The sequence below is a fragment of the Coregonus clupeaformis genome, chromosome 3 (assembly GCF_020615455.1).
Source record: "Coregonus clupeaformis isolate EN_2021a chromosome 3, ASM2061545v1, whole genome shotgun sequence".
In the NCBI taxonomy this organism is placed as follows: Eukaryota; Metazoa; Chordata; class Actinopteri; order Salmoniformes; family Salmonidae; genus Coregonus; species Coregonus clupeaformis.
Window position 1 is genome coordinate 966,023 of NC_059194.1, and position 25,421 is coordinate 991,443.

Sequence of the window (25,421 nt, forward strand, 5' to 3'; positions counted from 1 at the left end):
TTTCTGGGATCTTTTATTTCAGCTCATGGGACCAACACTTTACATGTTGCGTTTACATTTTTGTTCAGTATACTTCCTCCTCAACCAAGCAATGCAATTATCTGAACGTCTGCATGGGAGGCACCTATTAGTTCAAATTATCAACCAAGCTCCTTTCTTTAGACTCTGGCCCTAATATAACTGGTTACATTATTTATTATCTCTACATCACAACAGTTGGTGAACATTCAAAAAGACCAGCATCTGAGACTAAATACAAATCAAAAAAAGGTATATTGCGCTTACATTGAGCAAGACGAGTTGTCAGAAAACATTAAAACAAAACTCCATACATTCTCCAGATTAATTCATAGCTGGTTCCTCCTGGTTAACATAAAAAAAGTTACAAAGCTGTATAGCTAAACATGAAAGCCTAAAAAAAAAACTGCTGAAACATCACCTCTAGGGTTAACTAACTAACTCTATCCATGCATGAACACTTGAAATTCCCTACACAGTCTTCATCCCAGTGGTGCTTTGAGCTTTGACCTTCTCTTTTTCCAGACGTTTCTGAAAATAAAAAACGGGGACAGCATTTTAAGTTTCAGAGCATATCGTTTTTTTTTTCTTATGCTGAAAACTGTTTGATACCAAGTGAGAGACGTATTGGTGTGTTTTGTGTTAGTTCCTTAAAATGACTGCTTAGATATATTGGCATATCTGCTAATTGACAATAATAAATATATGTTTACCTTGAGTTTTTGGTAGTGAGATTGACTGCTGCAGTGGACCTTCTTGGCTGTCTCCTCGTTGGAATAGAACAGGAAACAGACCCTACAGTAGTAGCCCATCTTCACATATTCAACACCTGCAATCAGAGAGAGTCACTATGATGTTTGGATATAATGTATGAAATATACAGTACATATATAGTTCTAATGTTGTTCATGTTTTAGAGAAGACAAGAAAAGGAAGGAAAAAATCTAGTTATTCTACAGTGCATTCGGAAAGTATTCAGACCCCTTGACTTTTTCCACATTTTGTTACGTTACAGCCTTATTCTAAAATTGATTAAATTGTTTAGTTTTTTCCCCCCTCATCAAATCTACACACAATACCCCAAAACTGAAATATCACATTTACGTAAGTATTCAGAGCCTTTACTAAGTAAAGGCTCTGTCTGAGGTCCTGAGCAGGTTCTCTCTGTACTTTGCTCCGTTCATCTTTGCCTCGATCCTGACTAGTCTCCCAGTCCCTGCCGCTGAAAAACATCCCCACAGCATGATGCTGCCACCACCATGCTTCACCGTAGGGATGGTGCCAGGTTTCCTCCAGACGTGACACTTGGCATTCAGGCCAAATAGTTCAATCTTGGTTTCATCAGACCAGAGAATCTTGTTTCTCATGGTCTGAAAGGGACCTTCAATGCTGCAGACATTTTTTGGTACTCTTCCCAAGATCTGTGCCTCGACACAATCCTCTCTCTGAGCTCTACGGACAATTCCTTCGATCTCATGGCTTGGTTTTTGCTCTGACATGCACTGTCAACTGTGGGACCTTATATAGACAGGTGTGTGCCTTTCTAAATCATGTCCAATCAAATGAATTTAGCAAAGAGTCTGACTACTTATGTAAATGAGGTATGTTTTTTTATTTCTAAAAACCTGGTTTTCGCTTTGTCAATATTTGGTATTGTGTGTAGATTGCTGAGGATAAAAAAAAAAATATCCATTTTAGAATAAGGCTGTTTACCTAACAAAATGTGGAGAAAGTCAAGGGGTCTGAATACTTTCCGAAGGCACTGAATATGTTATTAAAAAAGCTCTTACTGAACACATAGAAACCCTTTTCCCTCTAAAGCCCATTACATCTGAGCATGTCCTTACCCACTGGGTTGTTAGGCTCATAAGGCCCCAGAGGAACAGGGCTGGTTGATGAAAGCTTCCCCTCAGCCTGGGATGGTGTGCCAGCAGGCTCTCCGTTCTCCTCAACGCTCCTCACACTCACTATGGAAATGGGCGTCTCGTTGTCCTCCATTTTGATGTTCTACAGCGTAGAGCAATAGAGAGTCAGTCCCTTAAGCTACTACAAAATGGTGTCATAATCCCCCATCAGATCATCCTGGACATTGAGGGATAGCTGAGGGTGACAGCGCACTACTTTTGGCCAAAGCCCCCATAGGACTGTGACCAAAAGGTAGCGTGCTATAGGGAACAGGGTGCCATTCCAGAACAACCTAAGCCAGATAAACTTACCATGTCAGTGTCCATCTCCTGTACTGCCGAGTTCTCAGAGGGTTGACCATGTTCCCCGTGGACCTCCTCCTCCTTCCTGACCTCACTCTGCTCAGTGGGCGTCTCCACCATCTTCTCCTTGTCTTCCTTCTCAGGCTCGTCTGCCGTCTCCTCTCTGGACTTCTTGACCGGAGGTTCTTCATCCTGCTTGGCTGAGCTTTTGGCTGCCGAGCTCCTGTGGGAGCTCGTCTCGCTCCCCGATCGCTCCCTCTTCGACGTCCTCTTCTCCTTCTCCTCGGAGTCAGGGGCTGGTGGTCGGTGTCTAGTGTGGGAAAGAGCATTCCATTTCAATTCAACTTTATTGTCCCTGAAGGGCAATTTGGTTTTAGCACATTACATACGAAGAGCAGCATCTTAGTAGTGAGAAAAATAACAGGCTGAAGTGTACAACGCTCACAGGAAATACACCAACTGTTTACTTTGACTCACCCGTATTTGAGATGTTTGTACTTCCTGCTCACGTACACCGTTAGTCGCTTGCCTTCAAATTTAGGGGGCGTGTCCTTGTAGGTCTCAGCCATTCTCTCGGCGTCCTCTCCATGTTCCATCTCAATGAAACACTAGAAATAAAATAATGATTTCTACCGTATCCCACTCATTCACCCATGAGGCATTTTAAGAAGCTCTGTAGCAGAAGAGAGAACAAAATATTTCATTACCTCATTGCGAGATCTGTTCAGGAAATAGCGTCTCACTTTGCCGAACGGTTCAACGATTTTCAGGAGGGAGGCATCAGAGGATTTGAAGTGAGGAATCTGTCCCACGTATATCACTCTCCCACTCTGCAAGAACAGGAAACATTACAAACAACTTCTACTGTAGAAGGCTGGCAAACTGAATCTTCAGGTATGGAGCTCACCTGAATGGTTGCGTATGTCTGTGAATGGTAGATTTTCACAGATCTCCCACACACAGTTGGAGTTACATTCCCACTGTAGAAATTGACCATTGCTTTCGCCTCTTCTTCCGAAGTGAGTTGCAGAAAGGCCTAGATTCACCAACAAAAAAGATACACAATGGTTAGACGTTGACGTCCATCCTACGGTTTTTGCTTCACTGTCAAATCAATCAATCAACCAACTTTACCTCAGGTCTCACGTCAAGCACCAGGTGTCGAACTACTGTCCCGAAGGGTTTGGCCAGGGCCAAGATCTCGTTCAGAAAACCATAGGCTCGTTTAAATCCCACAACATTGACCACTCTCAACCCCCCAATTTTCTTAGAGCTTCCTGCAGAGCGAGAGAGAGAGGGAAAATTACACAACTGTTCACTTTTCCAACAAAAGTTGTTGTAGCCTATTTCATGTGGGCGACACTGTACCAATGGTTTTCAATTCCACAGACACTGTCATCAATCATCCTAAATTAAATGACCATATATATCATGCTAGAGGTTGAAGTTAATGTTGTTAACCTGAAGATGAGTATCTTTCTTTGGAAGAGGAGTCCTGTCTCTCCAAGTCCTCGTCCTCTGCCAACTCATCCAGAGTCACAAAGTCATCCATGTTCTCTGGGAAATCCTGCTCCATACTGCCCTCCTCCTGAAGGAAAGACACAACAATATGTATGTCAACATGGTTACATATTCTAAATATATGTTTACAATATGAACAACAAATCAGAAAAGGCAGATAAGTCATTGTGCTCAACAGAACTTTGTCTCAAACTGAACAAAAACACAAGAGTAGCGCCAACTTGTAAGCAAGACAAATATAATATTTTCTTGAACTATAAATGTTTTCTGTTGTTGACCTACCTGATCTGCAGGTAGCTGTTCCTCATGCATCTCCGAGCTCTCTGCTGGCTCTGCCGACGGCATGTCATCCTTGTCCTCGGTCTCTGGCTCATCTGTAGCGGCTTCAGTTTCCATCTGTTCACTCTCAGGCTCTCCCTCCGCTTTCTCCTCTGGACCAGGCACAGTCCCCTGCTCCACCTCTGCCCCCTCAGCCGTCTCTGCGACGTCACTGCTGCTCAGAACCTTGGCAGTGCTCGGAACGTCGTCTGAGTCCGGAGCCGGTTCCTTCTCCTCCTGGGACTCCAGACTGGTTTTGGCAGCAGTCTCTGGGTCTTCCGTCACGGCTTCAGCCTTGTCCGCTGACGGCCCATCATCACTTGGACCCTGGTCTCCCTCTCCTTTGTACTCCTCAGCTTCATCTCCCTCTATCACACCAGCCACCTCGTCACCTGACCCCACTCCCTCTCTCCCTGCACCGCAGTCCTCTCCTTTTGGTGGTTCCTTCTTGTCCTCTTTGGCTTTGCTGCTAGAGGAAGATTTGGTGCTCTTGGAGGAGGAAGCTTTGTCTTTGGGCCCAGTACTACTGCTGCTCCTCCTCCTCCTCCTCCTCTTGTCATCCATCAGATTGTTGGAGCGATTATTCACACTGTTACAGACAGACAACAATCAGTCCAGATACCTCTGAGATAAAAGGCCAACTAAGTCCTCTACTATGATAATGAAGCACTGAATCACTCTGGGAACTCTTACTTTAAGGTCTTGTAGTTGGTACAGATGTTTAAGCGGACACTCATCCCATGGATGGTCAGTGGATTCAGAGTGTAGTACTTCACCAACATCTCGGCATCCTCTGCAGACCCCAGCTGAACAAAAGCCTTGGAAGACGAACGTTAATGATACATTTTAAGAATTCATGACACATCCAGAAATAAAACATACTGAGAATAATATAATACAAATAATGTGTGCAATTTAGCAGACGCTTTTATCCATTCATATGATTTTTATACAAACACAGAATAATAAAAGACTTTTACCTTCTTGGTTAGAAACAAGTGTTTCTCCACGATGCCGAAGCGCAGCGCGATGGTGAGCAGTTCCAGCTTCTTCTCGTTCTCACGCGGCAAGTTGGAGAAGAAGACCACCTGTGACTGGTTCGGTGCCTCCGGCTCTTTGCCTTGTTTCGCCTCGCGGTTCACCCTCTCAGTTCTGGCGTCTTTCTGTGTTCAGAAAGAGGGAAATATGACGTGTAATGATCTGCATGCACGATCGCTGCTTGAATTGAAAATCGGTTTGTTAAAATGGTCAGCAAAGTTAGAAACGCATACAGCAGATAAAACTACAGGTAAAACTAATGAAAGTAGATTAATAAGGACATTCCAATATTACCTGAATCACCATGAGTTCTTTGGACAGATAAATTGTGATTTGTTTCCCATTCAACACAGCTGGGTTCTTCTGGTAGTGGTTGACCACATCCCTAGCTTCCTTATGGGTCTCCATTTCTAAAAAGGCCTGTGGAGTAGATCAACGCACCATGAGCCCCGTGGTACACGACCAGTCAGCATGTGCTCTTATACAACAATGTCAACTGTTTTTCTACAACATTTTCTTCTGTTAAAATGGGGGGGTAATAAGAAAACATTTAAACCTAAGTCTTCACTGACAGTTACTCTGTTATTGAAAGTAGAGTTTGCATTTGTGATACGTTTATTTTCCATTGTACTGTAATACGTTACTGGTTTATTCCGGCTACATAAAATATTAGGATACCATTTAGCCAACCATGTTCGAAAGTAAATAGACCGGTAGCCTTTGACAGTATGGGTAGACTCCAGTACTGCTGTGCGATGGGAGTGTGACATCATCAAGGCAGGAGACAGAAACACAATGTATTGATAAACAATTCGTCTTTTGCATAGTTGGCTGTAGCATTTCCTTTTAAATTGTTCAATAGGACAATCAATCTTGCAGGATGCACAGCCAGTGTTTGGCACACTCTATAGGCTGCATGCATTTTAGTTTAAAAGCCACTGCAAAAGATTAAAAACATTCTGTCTACACCTCTACAGAAATGTGATCAAATTTGCCATTGCACTTTAGAAACTGTCGTGGCCCAGTCCCAACATTTCCAAATCATACTGCAAATGAGGGCGTTTTTGTTACCATAAAAAGTGAACGGAGGGCGTTTTCCAGGAAGGGTTGTAACGCTTGCTCACGAGCGCAGAAATATATTATGGCTCTGATTTATCAATGAAAAACATGCGTATGTGTTGTGTGCGACACTTTGATAAATCCCAATAAATCTGTTGCGCACGCAAATCCTAGAATCGCCAACATACGCCAGAATTGAGTGAGAAATGTATAAATGATGAATGAGGCCCCAGGCCTCTGGCGAGCCGGCACAGTGGTGTGCTCTACCTTGTTCTTGAGGACCAGGTGTTCGCACAGAGTCCCAAAGGGTTCAGCTAGGGCGAACAGGGCTTTGTTAGACGGAGGAGGCCTGTCATACTTGGCCACCACTACTTTGCTTCTGATCTGAGGAGGAGAACAAGTTCAGACAGTTACAAAATAAACAGGTTGAATCCATCACTTTCACACCAAAAGGCATACCAGAAAATACATTTGATCTGAGGAGAACAGTGTTCAGACAGTCACAAAACAGGTTGAATCCATCACTTTCACACCAAAAGGCACACCAGTAAATATACATTTGTTTTGAAGAAGAGTTACTTGGTCACTGCATTACAGTAAAGAGATCGTATTTTATCAAGATAATATCATGACAAAAAAATATATAATTACCTGCTTAGGTACCATAGAATGTTGATGTGCCTTGCCTGGTCCAACATTAGATCCAGCACCACCACCTAAAATACATGATAATAACACAGTGGTTTTATATACGGCTTTTCAAGGACCCACAGTCACTTCAACTACAACATGGCAGTGGCCAGCCAAACAAAAGCCAACATGGATTGCTGTCTTACTGGTCCATAGACTGTTCACAGAGTCAGGAAGCCAATATGTCATTTTAGTGAACAAGGATTATCCCTTTAATGATAATGATTACATGGTAATGAATACAGAACAGCTAATGAATCCTGAACAGCTAATCATGGCTACCCGGACTATTTGCACTGCCCCCCCACCCCATCCTTTTTACGCTGCTGCTACTCTGTTAATTATTTATGCATAGTCACTTTAACTCTACCCACATGTACATATTACCTCAACTACCTCAACTAGCCGGTGCCCCCGCACATTGACTCTGCAACGGTACCCCCCTGTATATATAGCCTCCCTACTGTCACTTTATTTTACTTCTGCTCTTTTTTTCTCAACACTTTTTTTGTTGTTGTTTTATTCTTACTTTTTTTGTTTAAAATAAATGCACTGTTGGTTAAGGGCTGTAAGTAAGCATTTCACTGCAGTGTCTGCACCTGTTGTATTCGGCGCATGTGACCAATACAATTTGATTTGATTTGATTTGAAATTCACCAGTAAGTGACAGCAATAAGCATACATTGGCTATGTCCGAAAAGGCACCCTATTCCTTATATAGTGCACTACTTTTGACCAGAGCCCTATGGGTTCCCTGATCAAAAGTAGTGCACTATATAGGGAATAGGGTGCCATTTCAGACACAGACTTAATCTTTCAAACAAAAACACCATTACCCCAGCCGGAGCTCACGCGTACTCCTCCTATAGCCATTGGGACTGGTCCCAGGAGACCGGCTGATTGGTTGGTCGTCTCCAGTAGATGAGACCCACCGCTGAAAGGGACAGACAGGAGATTCAGTCTACTATTACACAAGGCTGATTAATCCACACATTTCAAGTGCAACTTCACTTCCTGATTTGGCCTCGTTTTAGGTTTGGTTCATTAAAGAAATGCTAGTGGCCACGACTGAATTCAAACGCGAGTTGGTTTCAGGGTGTGGTTTGATGTGGGTGTGGTTCTCGTGTGTCTGTTCGCAGGTGGGAAGAGTTAGACAAATTATTTTGACAATTAACTTTAGCCGGCTGGTGTGCGACCCTAGTAAATTTGGTTTCACTTTGGATATGCTGCAATAGTGTATGTGCCGGGGGGCTAAGGTCAGTCTGTTATATCTGGTGTTATTCTCCTGTCTTATCCGGTGTCCTGTGGGAATTTAAGTACGCTCCCTCTAATTCTCTCTCTCTCCCTCCCGGAGGACCTGAGCCCTAGGACCATGCCTCAGGACTACCTGGCCTGATGACTCCTTGCTGTCCCCAGTCCACCTGGTCGTGCTGCTGCTCCAGATTCCACTCTTCTGCCTGCGGCTATGGAACCCTGACCTGTTCACCGGACGTCCTACCTCGTCCCAGACCTGCTGTTTTCAACTCTCTCTCTCTACCGCACCTGCTCTTTCAACCTCTAAATGCCCGGCTATGAAAAGCCAAGTGACATTTACTCCTGATAAACTGACCTGTTGCAACCTCTACAACCACAGTGATTATTATTTGACCCTGCTGGTCATCTATGAACGTTTGAACATCTTGGAGAAAAATCTGGCCTTAATGGCCATGTACTGTTATAATATCCACCCGGCACAGTCAGAAGGAGACTGGCCCCCCCTCAGAGCCTGGTTCCTCTCCACCCGGCACAGCCAGAAGGAGACTGGCCCCCCCTCAGATCCTGGTTCCTCTCCAGGTGTCTTCCTAGGTTCCTTCCTTTCTAGGGAGTTTTCCCTTGCCACCATGCTTCTACATCTGCATTGCTTGCTGTTTGGGGTTTTAGGCTGGGTTTCTGTATAAGCACTTTGTGACAACTGCTGTTGTAAAAAGGGCTTTATAAATACAATTTGATTGATTGATAGCCTATCTCAGGGGCTAGTTAGGGACTATCAAATTACAAAATGTAAATGAGACAATATTTTCATGTTGCATACCTTTTAGTTCTCATAAAATCCTTTCAATATTTGTACATTAATTTCTACAATTTATAGTTGGTTTGAGGTTTTGAAGTCATTGAAATTTGGAGCTATTGGGATTTTAACATATTGTCCCATGTACATTGTGTAATTTACCGATGGTCCCTAACTAGCCCCATAAGGATATCCAAAGTCGATCCAAATTTACCACATGCATTATATGATCAGGTCGCGTAAAACAAACGCAACCTTAATTTAACTTGTGATGCTGTCACGACCACAAGTCTCACAAAACTCTGTTTTGTACAAGACTGACTTTATGACCAAAATTATCCTATTTACACTTTGTAGTACATTTTGACATCAGAATAAATGTTTCACACTCATCTCGATGCCACATAGCCTGTTTCTAAATGAGAAGTAGTTTTTAAGGGGTAGTTGCCCTTTTAAATCAAAACACCTGAAAGGTTCTGGTTTACTGTGTTCCTATATTCTTTATCAACTCTTGGGACTAATATTTGCAAACATGTTATAAACAACCGGCGTGTGTGTGTGAGAAAGAGAGAGCGAGAGTGTGTGCGCGGGAGAGAGACATACCTTCTGCCTGTGGCCATGTGTGGATCCCATTCTGGGTACCTAAAGATCATGGGAGAACATTGGTCAAAAATGACTGGTGGTTCACACACACTTTTATTTTAAGACATAACTCCAAAAAGTTTCTTTCTCCCCCCCCAGATACTTTTCCCAGCAGGCAGTGTTAAAAGTTCTACACAGATGTTTCAGTGCGTATCACATTCTTCAGTGTTTATCTGAACATTAGTCCTAACAACCTCGTTGCTAAAAAGGCCTTTACATAAATAACACAGAACGTTTGAAGAGGAACTTACATCTGCAGGAGGAGCCTCTGGTTTTCTGTATGACGTAATCCATCAGTGTGCTGGTTCCACTCCTGCAAGACCAAGACAAACACTGGATGAGTGACTGATTTACCGCATACATTACACTGTATACATTAATTGGCTCCCACACCAATTAGAAAGCAAAAGGGGTGATTAAACTATGGCTCTTCAAAAGGAGAAAGAAGCTGAATAAGTGGGGATATGATGCTAATATATAAACAGACTTATGTTGAACCATTACTTAGTGTACTGTAGATTGGCTTTCGTCACTTGATAATGAAAATATATTAAAAAGATTTGATCATAAATTCTGGTCTTGAATTGAAAAAGTGTCCGTGCGTGCATGAGAGCCGCAATCAAACTGAGATCAGAGTAGACGGTGTGTGGATGGATGAAACAGACAGGTAAAGTGGAAAAGGAATTGGAGTTAGTACTCACCATGGTGGAATGCACGTCAAAATCACAAAGAGAGCACACATGGGGAAACATGTGAGGTATGACTCCCAAGAAGTCCTGCACTTTGCCTTGGGACGGGGATCCCATTCTCCTGGTCATAAAGACACTGTCTGCCGCTGAGGGGGGACCCATGCCCATACCGCTGTAGCGATCACGGGAAAGATCTGAATACCACCCTGGATCTCTTCCCCCACTGCCGTGGCCATAGTCGAGTTCATACCTTCCAGCTGGAGTGTCTTGGATGGAACCGTAGCCCAAGTCTCCTTGCTGAGCGCGGGCCGAAGCTTGCCCCATGGAACCACCCAGTCTTCCAACACGCATGTCATCCCAGTTGTCTCTGCTGGCTCTGTATGAGGGCTCAGGGGAGAGCCCGGACAGGTCCCCTCTAGAGTTGCCTGCCATGCGTCTGTCAGAATCCACCTTCCGGTTCTTAAGCTGCATTATAAGGTGAGGCAAGGTCTCCACACTAATGTTGTCTTCTGGGATCTGTGCCAGCACGTCTAGGTCAGCGGGCGACAGGCCCAAGCTGGCAAACAGCTTCATGGAGTTGCCAATGTGGCTGCCACCACGACGGGACAGCTGCGGGTCATGGTCGCCCTCCCCACCACCCATACCTGAGGACATGCTGTGCAACTGTCTGGAGGTTGAGCCATGATGGAGGCTGTCTGAACGCTGTTCATTCATGCTGAAGTTGAGGGTCTCAGCAGCAGCCAGGAGCCCGCGTCCCACAGCAAAGCCTTTCTGCGAGCTATCAGATGGAATCTTCTGGGACATGGCCACCCTCAAAATGGCTGACGTGCTCTAAACTAACTCAACGTGAGACTACACGGCACAAGAACAGAATAAGGAAGCAGTTAAGGGAGGGCCAATTTTTAAAAGTCTTTGATCGAAGGGAAGATTCAGTCAATTCAAAAAGAGACGACACCGTGGCAACAAGTCAACGTGGATGAAGAAAAGGAAAGCTCTCCTCTTCATCTGATGGAATATGTATTTCTGCAGAAACATAATGGTGAAAGTGTAGGGTGTAAGTTCTTGTCTGCCACCCTCCTCCACAGTTAGCATGGGGATATGGAGGTGCAAACAACACGGTCTGCAGCCAGGGTCAGTTAGCCTACAATGTACTGATAGCAAGTGTGGAGAGAAGGGCCCAATTCAAATAGTAGTCAATTGAACTGTGTTCAGAATCAGAATGTTAGGTTTATATGAAAGAAACAGGAAGAATCATTTTCAAAGCATTGAAGAGAGACAACTCACAGAAAAGGAGGGAAATGTACAGTAAAGATTCAGACGTGAATTGACCTCATACGAAAGTAGAGGAAGATACTGTATGTCATAGCCAGAAGAGAAGATAGATCAAACATGGGTTAATCTTCATAGAGCAAGGACAATGCTCACACTTTATCAGATGACCAACAATAGGCCGAACTGAAGTTTGGACAACTTGACATGAATTGAAAAGAGCTAAAATGTGTAGCTAGTAGGTTACAATGAGCAGTGGGGTTTGTGATAAAAAGGGAATTTGGATCCAGTCTCTGGATCAGAAGACTATTACATCAAGCTATAGCAAAGACAAGAGTATAGCGAATGTATCGCAACATTAGTTATTTATCTTCAAAGCAAGTTGCTAGTTAACACGAGATGCAGCTAACCGCAAGAGCTTTTGTCTGTGCTGCAGCTGTGCAGCCAAAAACATTTGCACTCAGTGTGTGAATATTTGCTGAACTCTGTGCGTATTAGATATAAATATATAAAAACGTTGTTTGAAGATGATAGTAGCTAACTAAATGTTAATATGCAACAGCAGAATCACATATGCGCAAGGCCTCTGGCCTAGCTAACTTGCGAAGCTAATTTGATGGCATCTAGCTGCATGTTTTCATGACGAGATGTACATTATACTACAAAAAAAATAGGAGTTCTATGAAAACAATATATCATTGTCATTTGTAACGTTAGATATTTTTACAATCAAAACGAAGGTTTTCCGAGGTTAGGGAGCTCAGGTTTATTGTCCTTACCTGCGTAGCGGCGGTAACGCTGTAGCGAGCCAAGGAGCATGCGCCGTGGTCACGTGGGAGGGTCAAACGATTCGTTCCATCTCTGACGTAAACAAACACACTCAGCCGCCATTACTTTCCACTGTCTTGGAAGTAAGAGCAACTGACACTTCCAGCTTTGAACCTTCGCCTGGTAATTTGACCGTTATGAAATATATCGTTACGTTATATGACATTGATGTGGTCCATATAAAATTAGAAATGAGTGTCCCTACTTGCTGGTTTTAGCCTTTATATCGAGTCGTCTTAACAAAAAGGCAGACAACACGTTTCTGTAGTTATCATTTTGAACTGTACTGTGTTTTTCCCACGAGTCGTTGATTGTTTATTTCTGTCTTATTATTACTGTGTTCTGAAATATTGTCTTATTCCTGTTGGTCTGTTTTTGCAGATATAGCTAACTTACCTCGTCTTTGTTACACCAAAATGAAAGACCCAAGTCGCATCAACAACACCCCAAGCCTCAGCAACATCGAATTTATCCTACATGGACAGTTCATCAATGATGACAATCCCTTTGCTGAATACATGTGGATGGAGAACGAGGAGGAATTCAACAGACAGGTCCTCTACTTATTCTGTCAATTGATGACGTACTAGATTAGGTAGCTAGTTCATGTTATTTTTGCATGCCTACACCACACAAAGAAATACCTATTTTTGTAATAGTAATGTATCATTATTTATTTTATTTACAGTGTTACGAAGAGGTGGGTGTCTAAACTATTTTGAATGCTTTTCACCCAGATTGAGGAGGAGCTGTGGGAGGAGGAGTTCATTGAGCAGTGTTTCCAGGATATGGAAAATTTCTGGGATCTTTTATTTCAGCTCATGGGACATGGGACCAACACTTTACATGTTGCGTTTACATTTTTGTTCAGTATACTTCCTCCTCAACCAAGCAATGCCATTATCTGAACGTCTGCGTGGGAGGCACCTATTAGTTCAAATTATCAACCAAGCTCCTTTCTTTAGACTCTGGCCCTAATATAACTGGTTACATTATTTATTATCTCTACATCACAACAGTTGGCGAACATTCAAAAAGACCAGCATCTGAGACTAAATACAAAATCAAAAAAATGTATATTGCGCTTACATTGAGCAAGACGAGTTGTCAGAAAACATTAAAACAAAACGCCATACATTCTCCAGATTAATTCATAGCTGGTTCCTCCTGGTTAAAAGTTACAAAAAAGTTACAAAGCTGTATAGCTAAACATGAAAGCCAAAAAAAAAACTGCTGAAACATCACCTCTAGGGTTAACTAACTAACTCTATCCATCTAACTAACTAACTCTATCCATGCATGAACACTTGAAATGTCCTACACAGTCTTCATCCCAGTGGTGCTTTGAGCTTTGACCTTCTCTTTTTCCAGACGTTTCTGATAATAAAACAAGGACAGCATTTTAAGTTTCAGAGCATATCGTTTTTTTTCTCTTATGCTGAAAACTGTTTGATACCAAGCGAGAGACGCATTGGTGTGTTTTGTGTTAGTTCCTTAAAATGACTGCTTAGATATATTGGCATATCTGCTAATTGACAATAATAAATGTATGTTTACCTTGAGTTTTTGGTAGTGAGATTGACTGCTGCAGTGGACCTTCTTGGCTGTCTCCTCGTTGGAATAGAACAGGAAACAGACCCTACAGTAGTAGCCCATCTTCACATATTCAACACCTGCAATCAGAGAGAGTCACTATGATGTTTGGATATAACGTATGAAATATACAGTACATATATAGTTCTAATGTTGTTCATGTTTTAGAGAAGACAAGAAAAGGAAGGAAAAAATCTAGTTATTCTACAGTGCATTCGGAAAGTATTCAGACCCCTTGACTTTTTCCACATTTTGTTACGTTACAGCCTCATTCTAAAATTGATTAAATTGTTTTGTTTTTTCCCCCCTCATCAAAATCTACACACAATACCCCAAAACTGAAATATCACATTTACGTAAATATTCAGAGCCTTTACTCAGTACTTTGTTGAAGCACCCTTGGCAGCGATTACAACCTTGAGTCTTCTTTGGTATGATGCTACAAGCTTGGCACACCTGTATTTGGGGAGTTTATCCCATTCTTCTCTGCAGATCCTCTCAAGCTCTGTCAGGTTGGATGGGGAGCGTCGCTGCACAGCTATTTTCAGGTCTTTCCAGAGATGTTCGATCGGGTTCAAGTCTGGGCTCTGGCTGGGCCACTCAAGGACATTCAGAGACTTGTCACGAAGCCACTCCTGCGTTGTCTTGGCTGTGTGCTTAGGGTCGTTGTCCTGTTGGAAGGTGAACCTTCACCCCAGTCTGAGGTCCTGAGCAGGTTCTCTCTGTACTTTGCTCCGTTCATCTTTGCCTCGATCCTGACTATAGTCTCCCAGTCCCTGCCGCTGAAAAACATCCCCACAGCATGATGCTGCCACCACCATGCTTCACCGTAGGGATGGTGCCAGGTTTCCTCCAGACGTGACACTTTGCATTCAGGCCAAATAGTTCAATCTTGGTTTCATCAGACCAGAGAATCTTGTTTCTCATGGTCTGAAAGGGACCTTCAATGCTGCAGACATTTTTTGGTACTCTTCCCAAGATCTGTGCCTCGACACAATCCTCTCTCGGAGCTCTACGGACAATTCCTTCGATCTCATGGGTTGGTTTTTGCTCTGACATGCACTGTCAACTGTGGGACCTTATATAGACAGGTGTGTGCCTTTCTAAATCATGTCCAATCAAATGAATTTAGCAAAGAGTCTGAATACTTATGTAAATGAGCTATGTTTTTTTATTTCTAAAAACCAGTTTTTTCGCTTTGTCAATATTTGGTATTGTGTGTAGATTGCTGAGGATAAAAAAAAAAAAATCCATTTTAGAATAAGGCTGTTACCTAACAAAATGTGGAGAAAGTCAAGGGGTCTGAATACTTTCCGAAGGCACTGAATATGTTATTAAAAAAGCTCTTACTAAAACACATAGAAACCCTTTTCCCTCTAAAGAGCATTACATCTGAGCATGTCCTTACCCACTGGGTTGTTAGGCTCATAAGGCCCCAGAGGAACAGGGCTGGTTGATGAAATCTTCCCCTCAGCCTGGGATGGTGTGCCAGCAGGCTCTCCGTTCTCCTCAACGCTCCTCACACTCACTATGGAAATGGGCGTCTCGTTGTCCTCCATTTTGATGTTCTACAGCGTAGAGCAATAGAGAGAGTCAGTCCCTTAAGCTATTACATTTACGTCCAAAATGGTGTCATAATCCCCCATCAGATCATCCTGGACACTGAGGGATTGCTGAGGGTGACAGCGCACTACTTTTGGCCAAAGCCCCCATAGGACTGTGACCAAAAGGTAGCGTGCTATAGGGAACAGGGTGCCATTCCAGAACAACCTAAGCCAGATAAACTTACCATGTCAGTGTCCATCTCCTGTACTGCCGAGTTCTCAGAGGGTTGACCATGTTCCCCGTGGACCTCCTCCTCCTTCCTGACCTCACTCTGCTCAGTGGGCGTCTCCACCATCTTCTCCTTGTCTTCCTTCTCAGGCTCGTCTGCCGTCTCCTCTCTGGACTTCTTGACCGGAGGTTCTTCATCCTGCTTGGCTGAGCTTTTGGCTGCCGAGCTCCTGTGGGAGCTCGTTTCGCTCCCTGATCGCTCCCTCTTCGACGTCCTCTTCTCCTTCTCCTCGGAGTCAGGGGCTGGTGGTCGGTGTCTAGTGTGGGAAAGAGCATTCCATTTAAATTCAACTTTATTGTCCCTGAAGGGCAATTTGGTTTTAGCACATTACATACGAAGAGCAGCATCTTAGTAGTGAGAAAAATAACAGGCTGAAGTGTACAACGCTCACAGCAAATACACCAACTGTTTACTTTGACTCACCCGTATTTGAGCTGTTTGTACTTCCTGCTCACGTACACCGTTAGTCGCTTGCCTTCGAATTTAGGGGGCGTGTCCTTGTAGGTCTCAGCCATTCTCTCGGCGTCCTCTCCACGTTCCATCTCAATGAAACACTAGAAATAAAATAATGATTTCTACCGTATCCCACTCATTCACCCATGAGGCATTTTAAGAAGCTCTGTAGCAGAAGAGAGAAAAACAAATATTTCATTACCTCATTGCGAGATCTGTTCAGGAAATAGCGTCTCACTTTGCCGAACGGTTCAACGATTTTCAGGAGGGAGGCATCAGAGGATTTGAAGTGAGGAATCTGTCCCACGTATATCACTCTCCCACTCTGCAAGAACAGGAAACATTACAAACAACTTCTACTGTAGAAGGCTGGCAAACTGAATCTTCAGGTATGGAGCTCACCTGAATGGTTGCGTATGTCTGTGAATGGTAGATTTTCACAGATTTCCCACACACAGTTGGAGTTACATTCCCACTGTAGAAATTGACCATTGCTTTCGCCTCTTCTTCCGAAGTGAGTTGCAGAAAGGCCTAGATTCACCAACAAAAAAAAGATACACAATGGTTAGACGTTAACGTCCATCCTACGGTTTTTGCTTCACTGTCAAATCAATCAATCAACCAACTTTACCTCAGGTCTCACGTCAAGCACCAGGTGTCGAACTACTGTCCCGAAGGGTTTGGCCAGGGCCAAGATCTCATTCAGAAAACCATAGGCTCGTTTAAATCCCACAACATTGACCACTCTCAACCCCCCAATTTTCTTAGAGCTTCCTGCAGAGCGAGAGAGAGAAAATTACACAACTGTTCACTTTTCCAACAAAAGTTGTTGTAGCCTATCATGTGGGCGACACTGTACCAATGGTTTTCAATTCCACAGACACTGTCATCAATCATCCTAAATTAAATGACCATATATCATGCTAGAGGTTGAAGTTAATGTTGTTTACCTGAAGAGGAGTATTTTTCTTTGGAAGAGGAGTCCTGTCTCTCCAAGTCCTCGTCCTCTGCCAACTCATCCAGAGTCACAAAGTCATCCATGTTCTCTGGAAAATCCTGCTCCATACTGCCCTCCTCCTGACGGAAAGACACAACAACATGTATGTCAACATGGTTACATATTCTAAATATATGTTTACAATATGAACAACAAATCAGAAAAGGCAGATAAGTCATTGTGCTCAACAGAACTTTGTCTCAAACTGAACAAAAACACAAGAGCCAACTTGTAAGCAAAGACAAATATAATATTTTCTTGAACTATAAATGTTTTCTGTTGTTGACCTACCTGATCTGCAGGTAGCTGTTCCTCATGCATCTCCGAGCTCTCTGCTGGCTCTGCCGACGGCATGTCATCCTTGTCCTCGGTCTCTGGCTCATCTGTAGCGGCTTCAGTTTCCATCTGTTCACTCTCAGGCTCTCCCTCCGCTTTCTCCTCCGGACCAGGCACAGTCCCCTGCTCCACCTCTGCCCCCTCAGCCGTCTCTGCGACGTCACTGCTGCTCAGAACCTTGGCAGCGCTCGGAACGTCGTCTGAGTCCGGAGCCGGTTCCTTCTCCTCCTGGGACTCCAGACTGGTTTTGGCAGCAGTCTCTGGGTCTTCCGTCACGGCTTCAGCCTTGTCCGCTGACGGCCCATCATCACTTGGACCCTGGTCTCCCTCTCCTTTGTACTCCTCAGCTTCATCTCCCTCTATCACACCGGCCACCTCGTCACCTGACCCCACTCCCTCTCTCCCGGATCCCTCTCTCCCTGCACCGCAGTCCTCTCCTTTTGGTGGTTCCTTCTTGTCCTCTTTGGCTTTGCTGCTAGAGGAAGATTTGGTGCTCTTGGAGGAGGAAGCTTTGTCTTTGGGCCCAGTACTACTGCTGCTCCTCCTCCTCTTGTCATCCATCAGATTGTTGGAGCGATGATTCACACTGTTACAGACAGACAACAATCAGTCCAGATACCTCTGAGATAAAAGGCCAACTAAGTCCTCTACTATGATAATGAAGCACTGAATCACTCTTGGAACTCTTACTTTAAGGTCTTGTACTTGGTACAGATGTTTAAGCGGACACCCTTCCCATGGATGGTCAGTGGATTCAGAGTGTAGTACTTCACCAACATCTCTGCATCCTCTGCAGACACCAGCTGAACAAAAGCCTTGGAAGACGAACGTTAATGATACATTTTAAGAATTCATGACACATCCAGAAATAAAACAATACTGAGAATAATATAATACAAATAATATGTGCAATTTAGCAGACGCTTTTATCCATTCATATGATTTTTATACAAACACAGAATAATAAAAAAGACTTTTACCTGGTCGGTTAGAAACAAGTGTTTCTCCACGACGCCGAAGCGCCGCGCGATGGTGAGCAGTTCCTGCTTCTTCTCGTTCTCATGCGGCAAGTTAGAAAAGAAGACCACCTGTGACTGGTTCGCTGCCTCTGGATCTTTGCCTTGTTTCGCCTCGCGGTTCACCCTCTCAGTTCTGCCGTCTTTCTGTGTTCAGAAAGAGGGAAATATGACGTGTAATGATCTGCATGCACGGTCGCTGCTTGAATTGAAAATCGGTTTGTTAAAATGGTCAGCAAAGTTAGAAACGCATACAGCAGATAAAACTACAGGTAAAACTAATGAAAATAGTTTAATAAGGACATTCCAATATTACCTGAATCACCATGAGTTCTTTGGACAGATAAAATGTGATTTGTTTCCCATTCAACACCGCTGGGTTCTTCTGGTAGTGGTTGACCACATCCCTAGCTTCCTTATGGGTCTCCATTTCTAAAAAGGCCTGTGGAGTAGACCAACGCACCATGAGCCCCGTGGTACACGACCAGTCAGCATGTGCTCATATACAACAATGTCAACAGTTTTTCTACAACATTTTCTTCTGTTAAAATGGGGGGGTAATAAGAAAACATTTAAACCTAAGTCTTCACTGACAGTTACTCTGTTATTGAAAGTAGAGTTTGCATTTGTGATACGTTTATTTTCCATTGTACTGTAATACGTTACTGGTTTATTCCTGCTACATAAAATATTAGGATACCATTTAGCCATCGCTCATTCATTTAGCCAACCATGTTCGAAAGTAAATAGACCGGTAGCCTTTGACAGTATGGGTAGACTCCAGTACTGCTGTGCGATTGGAGTGTGACATCGTCAAGGCAGGAGACAGAAACACAACGTATTGATAAACAATTCGTCTTTTGCATAGAAGTGTTGGCTGTAGCATTTCCTTTTAAATTGTTCAATAGGACAATCAATCTTGCAGGATGCACAGCCAGTGTTTGGCACACTCTATAGGCTGCATGCATTTTAGTTTAAAAGCCACTGCAAAAGATTAAAAACATTCTGTCTACACCTCTACAGAAATGTGATCAAATTTGCCATTGCCCTTTAGAAACTGTCGTGGCTCAGTCCCAACATTTCCAAATCATACTGCAAATGAGGCCGTTTTTGTTACCATAAAAAGTGAACGGAGGGCGTTTTCCAGGAAGGGTTGTAACGCTTGCTCACGAGCGCAGAAATATATTATGGCTCTGATTTATCAATGAAAAACATGCGTATATATGTTGTGTGCGACACATTGATAAATCCCAATAAATCTGTTGCGCACGCAAATCCTAGAATCGCCAACATACGCCAGAATTGAGTGAGAAATGTATAAATGATGAATGAGGCCCCAGGCCTCTGGCGAGCCGGCACAGTGGTGTGCTCTACCTTGTTCTTGAGGACCAGGTGTTCACACAGAGTTCCAAAGGGTTCCGCTAGGGCGAACAGGGCTTTGTTAGTCTGAGGAGGCCTGTCATACTTGGCCACCACTACCTTGCTTCTGATCTGAGGAGGAGGAGAACAAGTTCAGACAGTTACAAAATAAACAGGTTGAATCCATCACTTTCACACCAAAAAGGCATACCAGAAAATACATTTGATCTGAGGAGAACAGTGTTCAGACAGTCACAAACCAGGTTGAATCCATCACTTTCACACCAAAAGGCATACCAGAAAATACATTTGATCTGAGGAGAACAGTGTTCAGACAGTCACAAAACAGGTTGAATCCATCACTTTCACACCAAAAGGCACACCAGTAAATATACATTTGTTTTGAAGAGGATTTACTTGGTCACTGCATTACAGTAAAGAGATGGTATTTTATCACGATAATATCATGACAAAAAAAAAAAAAAATTACCTGCTTAGGTACCATAGAATGTTGATGTGCCTTGCCTGGTCCAACATTAGATCCAGCACCACCACCTAAAATACATGATAATAACACAGTGGTTTATATATACGGCTTTTCAAGGACCCACAGTCACTTCAATTACAACATGGCAGTGGCCAGCCAAACAAAAGCCAACATGGATTGCTGTCTTACTTGGTCCATAGACTGTTCATAGAGTCAGGAAGCCAATATGTCATTTTAGTGAACTAGGACTATCCCTTTAATGATAATGATTACATGGTAATGAATACAGAAATTCACCAGTAAGTGACAGCAATAAGCATACATTGGCTGTGTCCGAAAAGGCACCCTATTCCCTATATAGTGCACTACTTTTGACCAGAGCCCTATGGGACCCTGATCAAAAGTAGTGCACTATATAGGGAATAGGGTGCCATTTCAGACACAGACTTAATCTTTCGAACAAAAACACCATTACCCCAGCCGGAGCTCATGCGTACTCCTCCTACAGCCATTGGGACTGGTCCCAGGAGACCGGCTGATTGGTTGGTCGTCTCCAGTAGATGAGACCCACCGCTGAAAGGGACAGACAGGAGATTCAGTCTACTATTACACAAGGCTGATTAATCCACATATTTCAAGTGCAACTTCACTTCCTGATTTGGCCTCGTTTTAGGTTTGGTTCATTAAGAAATGCTAGTGGCCACGACTGAATTCAAACGCGAGTTGGTTTCAGGGTGTGGTTTGATGTGGGTGTGGTTCTCGTGTGTCTGTTCGCAGGTGGGAAGAGATAGACAAATTATTTTGACAATTAACTTTAGCCGGCTGGTGTGCGACCCTGGTAAATTTGGTTTCACTTTGGATATGCTGCAATAGTCTGTGCGCCAGGGGGGGCTAAGGTCAGTCTGTTATATCTGGTGTTATTCTCCTGTCTTATCCGGTGTCCTGTGGGAATTTAAGTATGCTCCCTCTAATTCTCTCTCTCTCCCTCCCCTCCCGGAGGACCTGAGCCATAGGACCATGCCTCAGGACTACCTGGCCTGATGACTCCTTGCTGTCCCCAGTCCACCTGGTCGTGCTGCTGCTCCAGATTCCACTCTTCTACCTCTGGCTATGGAACCCTGACCTGACGTGCTACCTTGTCCCAGACCTGCTGTTTTCAACTCTCTCTCTACCGCACATGCTATTTCAACCTCTAAATGCCCAGCTATGAAGAGTCGTGATTATTATTTGACCCTGCTGGTCATCTATGAACGTTTGAACATCTTGGAGAAAAATCTGGCCTTAATGGCCATGTACTGTTATAATATCCACCCGGCACAGCCAGAAGGGGACTGGCCACCCCTCAGAGCCTGATTCCTCTCTAGGTTTCTGCCTTTCTAGGGAGTTTTCCCTTGCCACCATGCTTCTACATCGGCATTGCTTGCTGTTTGGGGTTTTAGGCTGGGTTTCTGTATAAGCACTTTGTGACAACTGCTGTTGTAAAAAGGGCTTTATAAATACAATTTGATTGATTGATAGTCCCTAACTAGCCCCTGAGATAGGCTATCAAATTACAAAATGTAAATGAGACAATATTTTCATGTTGCATACCTTTTAGTTCTCATAAAATCCTTTCAATATTTGTACATTAATTTCTACAATTTATAGTTGGTTTGAGGTTTTGAAGTCATTGAAATTTGGAGCTATTGGGATTTTAACATATTGTCCCATGTACATTGTGTAATTTACCGATGGTCCCTAACTAGCCCCATAAGGATATCCAAAGTCGATCCAAATTTACCACAGGCATTACGAACAGGTCGCGTAAAACAAACCCAACCTTCATTTAACTTGTGATGCTGTCACGACCACAAGTCTCACAAAACTCTGTTTTGTACAACACTGACTTTATGACCAAAATTATCCTATTTACACTTTGTAGTACATTTTGACATCAGAATAAATGTTTCACACTCATATCGATGCCACATAGCCTGTTTCTAAATGAGAAGTAGTTTTTAAGGGGTAGTTGCTCTTTAAAATCAAAACACCTGAAAGGTTCTGGTTTACTGTGTTCCTATATTCTTTATCAACTCTTGGGACTAATATTTGCAAACATGTTATAAACAACCGGCGTGTGTGTGAGAAAGAGAGAGCGAGAGTGTGTGCGCGGGAGAGAGACATACCTTCTGCCTGTGGCCATGTGTGGATCCCATTCTGGGTACCTAAAGATCATGGGAGAACATTGGTCAAAAATGACTGGAGGTTCACACACTATTTTATTTTAAGACATAACTCCAAAAAGTTGCTTTCTTCCCACCCCCCCCCCAGATACTTTTTCCAGCAGGCAGTGTTAAAAGTTCTACACAGATGTTTCAGTGCGTATCACATTCTTCAGTGTTTATCTGAACATTAGTCCTAACAACCTCGTTGCTAAAAGGCCTTTACATAAATAACACAGAACGTTTGAAGAGGAACTTACATCTGCAGGAGGAGCCTCTGGTTTTCTGTGTGACGTAATCCATCAGTGTGCTGGTTCCACTCCTGCAAGACCAAGACAAAACACTGGATGAGTGACTGATTTACTGCATACATTACACTGTATACATTAATTGGCTCCCACACCAATTAGAAAGCAAAAGGGGTGATTAAACTATGGCTCTTCAAAAGGAGAAAGAAGCTGAATAAGTGGGGATATGATGCAAATATATAAACAGACTTATGTTGAACCATTACTTAGTGTACTGTAGATTGGCTTTCGTCACTTGATAATGAAAATATATATATAAAAAAAGATTTGATCATAAATTCTGGTCTTGAATTGAAAAAGTGTCCGTGCGTGCACAAGAGCCGCAATCAAACTGAGATCAGAGTAGACGGTGTGTGGATGGATGAAACAGACAGGTAAAGTGGAAAAGGAATTGGAGTTAGTACTCACCATGGTGGAATGCACGTCAAAATCACAAAGAGAGCACACATGGGGAAACATGTGAGGTATGACTCCCAAGAAGTCCTGCACTTTGCCTTGGGACGGGGATCCCATTCTCCTGGTCATAAAGACACTGTCTGCCGCTGAGGGGGGACCCATGCCCATACCGCTGTAGCGATCACGGGAAAGATCTGAATACCACCCTGGATCTCTTCCCCCACTGCCGTGGCCATAGTCGAGTTCATACCTTCCAGCTGGAGTGTCTTGGATGGAACCGTAGCCCAAGTCTCCTTGCTGAGCGCGGGCCGAAGCTTGCCCCATGGAACCACCCAGTCTTCCAACACGCATGTCATCCCAGTTGTCTCTGCTGGCTCTGTATGAGGGCTCAGGGGAGAGGCCGGACAGGTCCCCTCTAGAGTTGCCTGCCATGCGTCTGTCAGAATCCACCTTCCGGTTCTTAAGCTGCATTATAAGGTGAGGCAAGGTCTCCACACTAATGTTGTCTTCTGGGATCTGTGCCAGCACGTCTAGGTCAGCGGGCGACAGGCCCAAGCTGGCAAACAGCTTCATGGAGTTGCCAATGTGGCTGCCACCACGACGGGACAGCTGCGGGTCATGGTCGCCCTCACCACCACCCATACCTGAGGACATGCTGTGCAACTGTCTGGAGGTTGAGCCATGATGGAGGCTGTCTGAACGCTGTTCATTCATGCTGAAGTTGAGGGTCTCAGCAGCAGCCAGGAGCCCGCGTCCTACAGCAAAGCCTTTCTGAGAGCTATCAGATGGAATCTTCTGGGACATGGCCACCCTCAAAATGGCTGACGTGCTCTAAACTAACTCAACGTGAGACTACACGGCACAAGAACAGAATAAGGAAGCAGTTAAGGGAGGGCCAATTTTTAAAAGTCTTTGATCGAAGGGAAGATTCAGTCAATTCAAAAAGAGACGACGCCGTGGCAACAAGTCAACGTGGATGAAGAAAAGGAAAGCTCTCCTCTTCAACTGATGGAATATGTATTTCTGCAGAAACATAATGGTGAAAGTGTAGGGTGTAAGTTCTTGTCTGCCACCCTCCTCCACAGTTAGCATGGGGATATGGAGGTGCAAACAACACGGTCTGCAGCCAGGGTCAGTTAGCCTACAATGTACTGATAGCAAGTGTGGAGAGAAGGGCCCAATTCAAATAGTAGTCAATTGAACTGTGTTCAGAATCAGAATGTTAGGTTTATATGAAAGAAACAGGAAGAATCATTTTCAAAGCATTGAAGAGAGACAACTCACAGAAAAGGAGGGAAATGTACAGTAAAGATTCAGACGTGAATTGACCTCATACGAAAGTAGAGGAAGATACTGTATGTCATAGCCAGAAGAGAAGATAGATCAAACATGGGTTAATCTTCATAGAGCAAGGACAATGCTCACACTTTATCAGATGAACAACAATAGGCCGAACTGAAGTTTGGACAACTTGACATGAATTGAAAAGAGCTAAAATGTGTAGCTACTAGGTTACAATGAGCAGTGGGGTTTGTGATAAAAAGGGAATTTGGATCCAGTCTCTGGATCAGAAGACTATTACATCAAGCTATAGCAAAGACAAGAGTATAGCGAATGTATCGCAACATTAGTTATTTATCTTCAAAACAAGTTGCTAGTTAACACGAGATGCAGCTAACAGCAAGACCTTTTGTCTGTGCTGCAGCTGTGCAGCCAAAAACATTTGCACTCAGTGTGTGAATATTTGCTGAACTCTGTGCGTATTAGATATAAATATATAAAAACGTTGTTTGAAGATGATAGTAGCTAACTAAATGTTAATATGCAACAGCAGAATCACATATGCGCAAGGCCTCTGGCCTAGCTAACTTGCGAAGCTAATTTGATGGCATCTAGCTGCATGTTTTCATGACGAGATGTACATTATACTACAAAAAAAATAGGAGTTCTATGAAAACAATATATAGTTGTCATTTGTAACGTTAGTTATTTTTACAATCAAAACGAAGGTTTTCCGAGGTTAGGGAGCTCAGGTTTATTGTCCTTACCTGCGTAGCGGGGGACTTCACGCGGCGGTAACGCTGTAGCGAGCCAAGGAGCATGCGCCGTGGTCAC

At 43.5% G+C, this 25,421-nt stretch overlaps 2 protein-coding genes across 4 annotated transcripts; both read right to left on the reverse strand.

Moving 5' to 3' along the window:
• On the reverse strand, positions 1 to 25,390 carry LOC121538644 (matrin-3-like). Of its 3 annotated transcripts, none has more exons than XM_045206700.1 (20): positions 23,319 to 25,335; positions 22,863 to 22,924; positions 22,567 to 22,605; positions 20,877 to 20,974; positions 20,405 to 20,469; positions 19,930 to 20,046; positions 18,872 to 18,997; positions 18,520 to 18,702; positions 18,230 to 18,354; positions 17,495 to 18,125; positions 17,157 to 17,283; positions 16,838 to 16,980; positions 16,609 to 16,737; positions 16,409 to 16,531; positions 16,177 to 16,307; positions 15,709 to 16,009; positions 15,328 to 15,487; positions 13,884 to 13,999; positions 13,644 to 13,703; positions 1 to 489 (listed from the first exon to the last, which is right to left on the reverse strand). In XM_045206700.1, the coding sequence occupies exons 1-19, from the start codon at positions 24,108 to 24,110 to the stop codon at positions 13,644 to 13,646; spliced, it is 3,528 nt and encodes a 1,175-aa protein (XP_045062635.1). In that variant the 5' UTR covers positions 24,111 to 25,335; the 3' UTR covers positions 1 to 489. The 3 variants fall into 3 exon arrangements, with proteins under 3 accessions (XP_045062635.1, XP_045062633.1, XP_041702778.1); XM_045206698.1 differs by lacking the exon at positions 1 to 489 and adding an exon at positions 25,355 to 25,390 and having other exon boundaries at positions 13,384 to 13,703; positions 23,319 to 24,329; XM_041846844.2 differs by lacking the exon at positions 1 to 489 and having other exon boundaries at positions 13,384 to 13,703; positions 23,319 to 25,334.
• Positions 458 to 12,268, reverse strand: LOC121538653 (matrin-3). The gene is made up of 19 exons (XM_041846857.2): positions 10,242 to 12,268; positions 9,792 to 9,853; positions 9,502 to 9,540; positions 7,688 to 7,785; positions 6,813 to 6,877; positions 6,429 to 6,545; positions 5,397 to 5,522; positions 5,045 to 5,227; positions 4,758 to 4,882; positions 4,029 to 4,653; positions 3,687 to 3,813; positions 3,360 to 3,502; positions 3,133 to 3,261; positions 2,933 to 3,055; positions 2,703 to 2,833; positions 2,235 to 2,535; positions 1,866 to 2,025; positions 732 to 847; positions 458 to 549 (listed from the first exon to the last, which is right to left on the reverse strand). The coding sequence occupies exons 1-19, from the start codon at positions 11,031 to 11,033 to the stop codon at positions 490 to 492; spliced, it is 3,522 nt and encodes a 1,173-aa protein (XP_041702791.1). The 5' UTR covers positions 11,034 to 12,268; the 3' UTR covers positions 458 to 489.
• Positions 25,391 to 25,421: the final 31 nt, after the last annotated feature.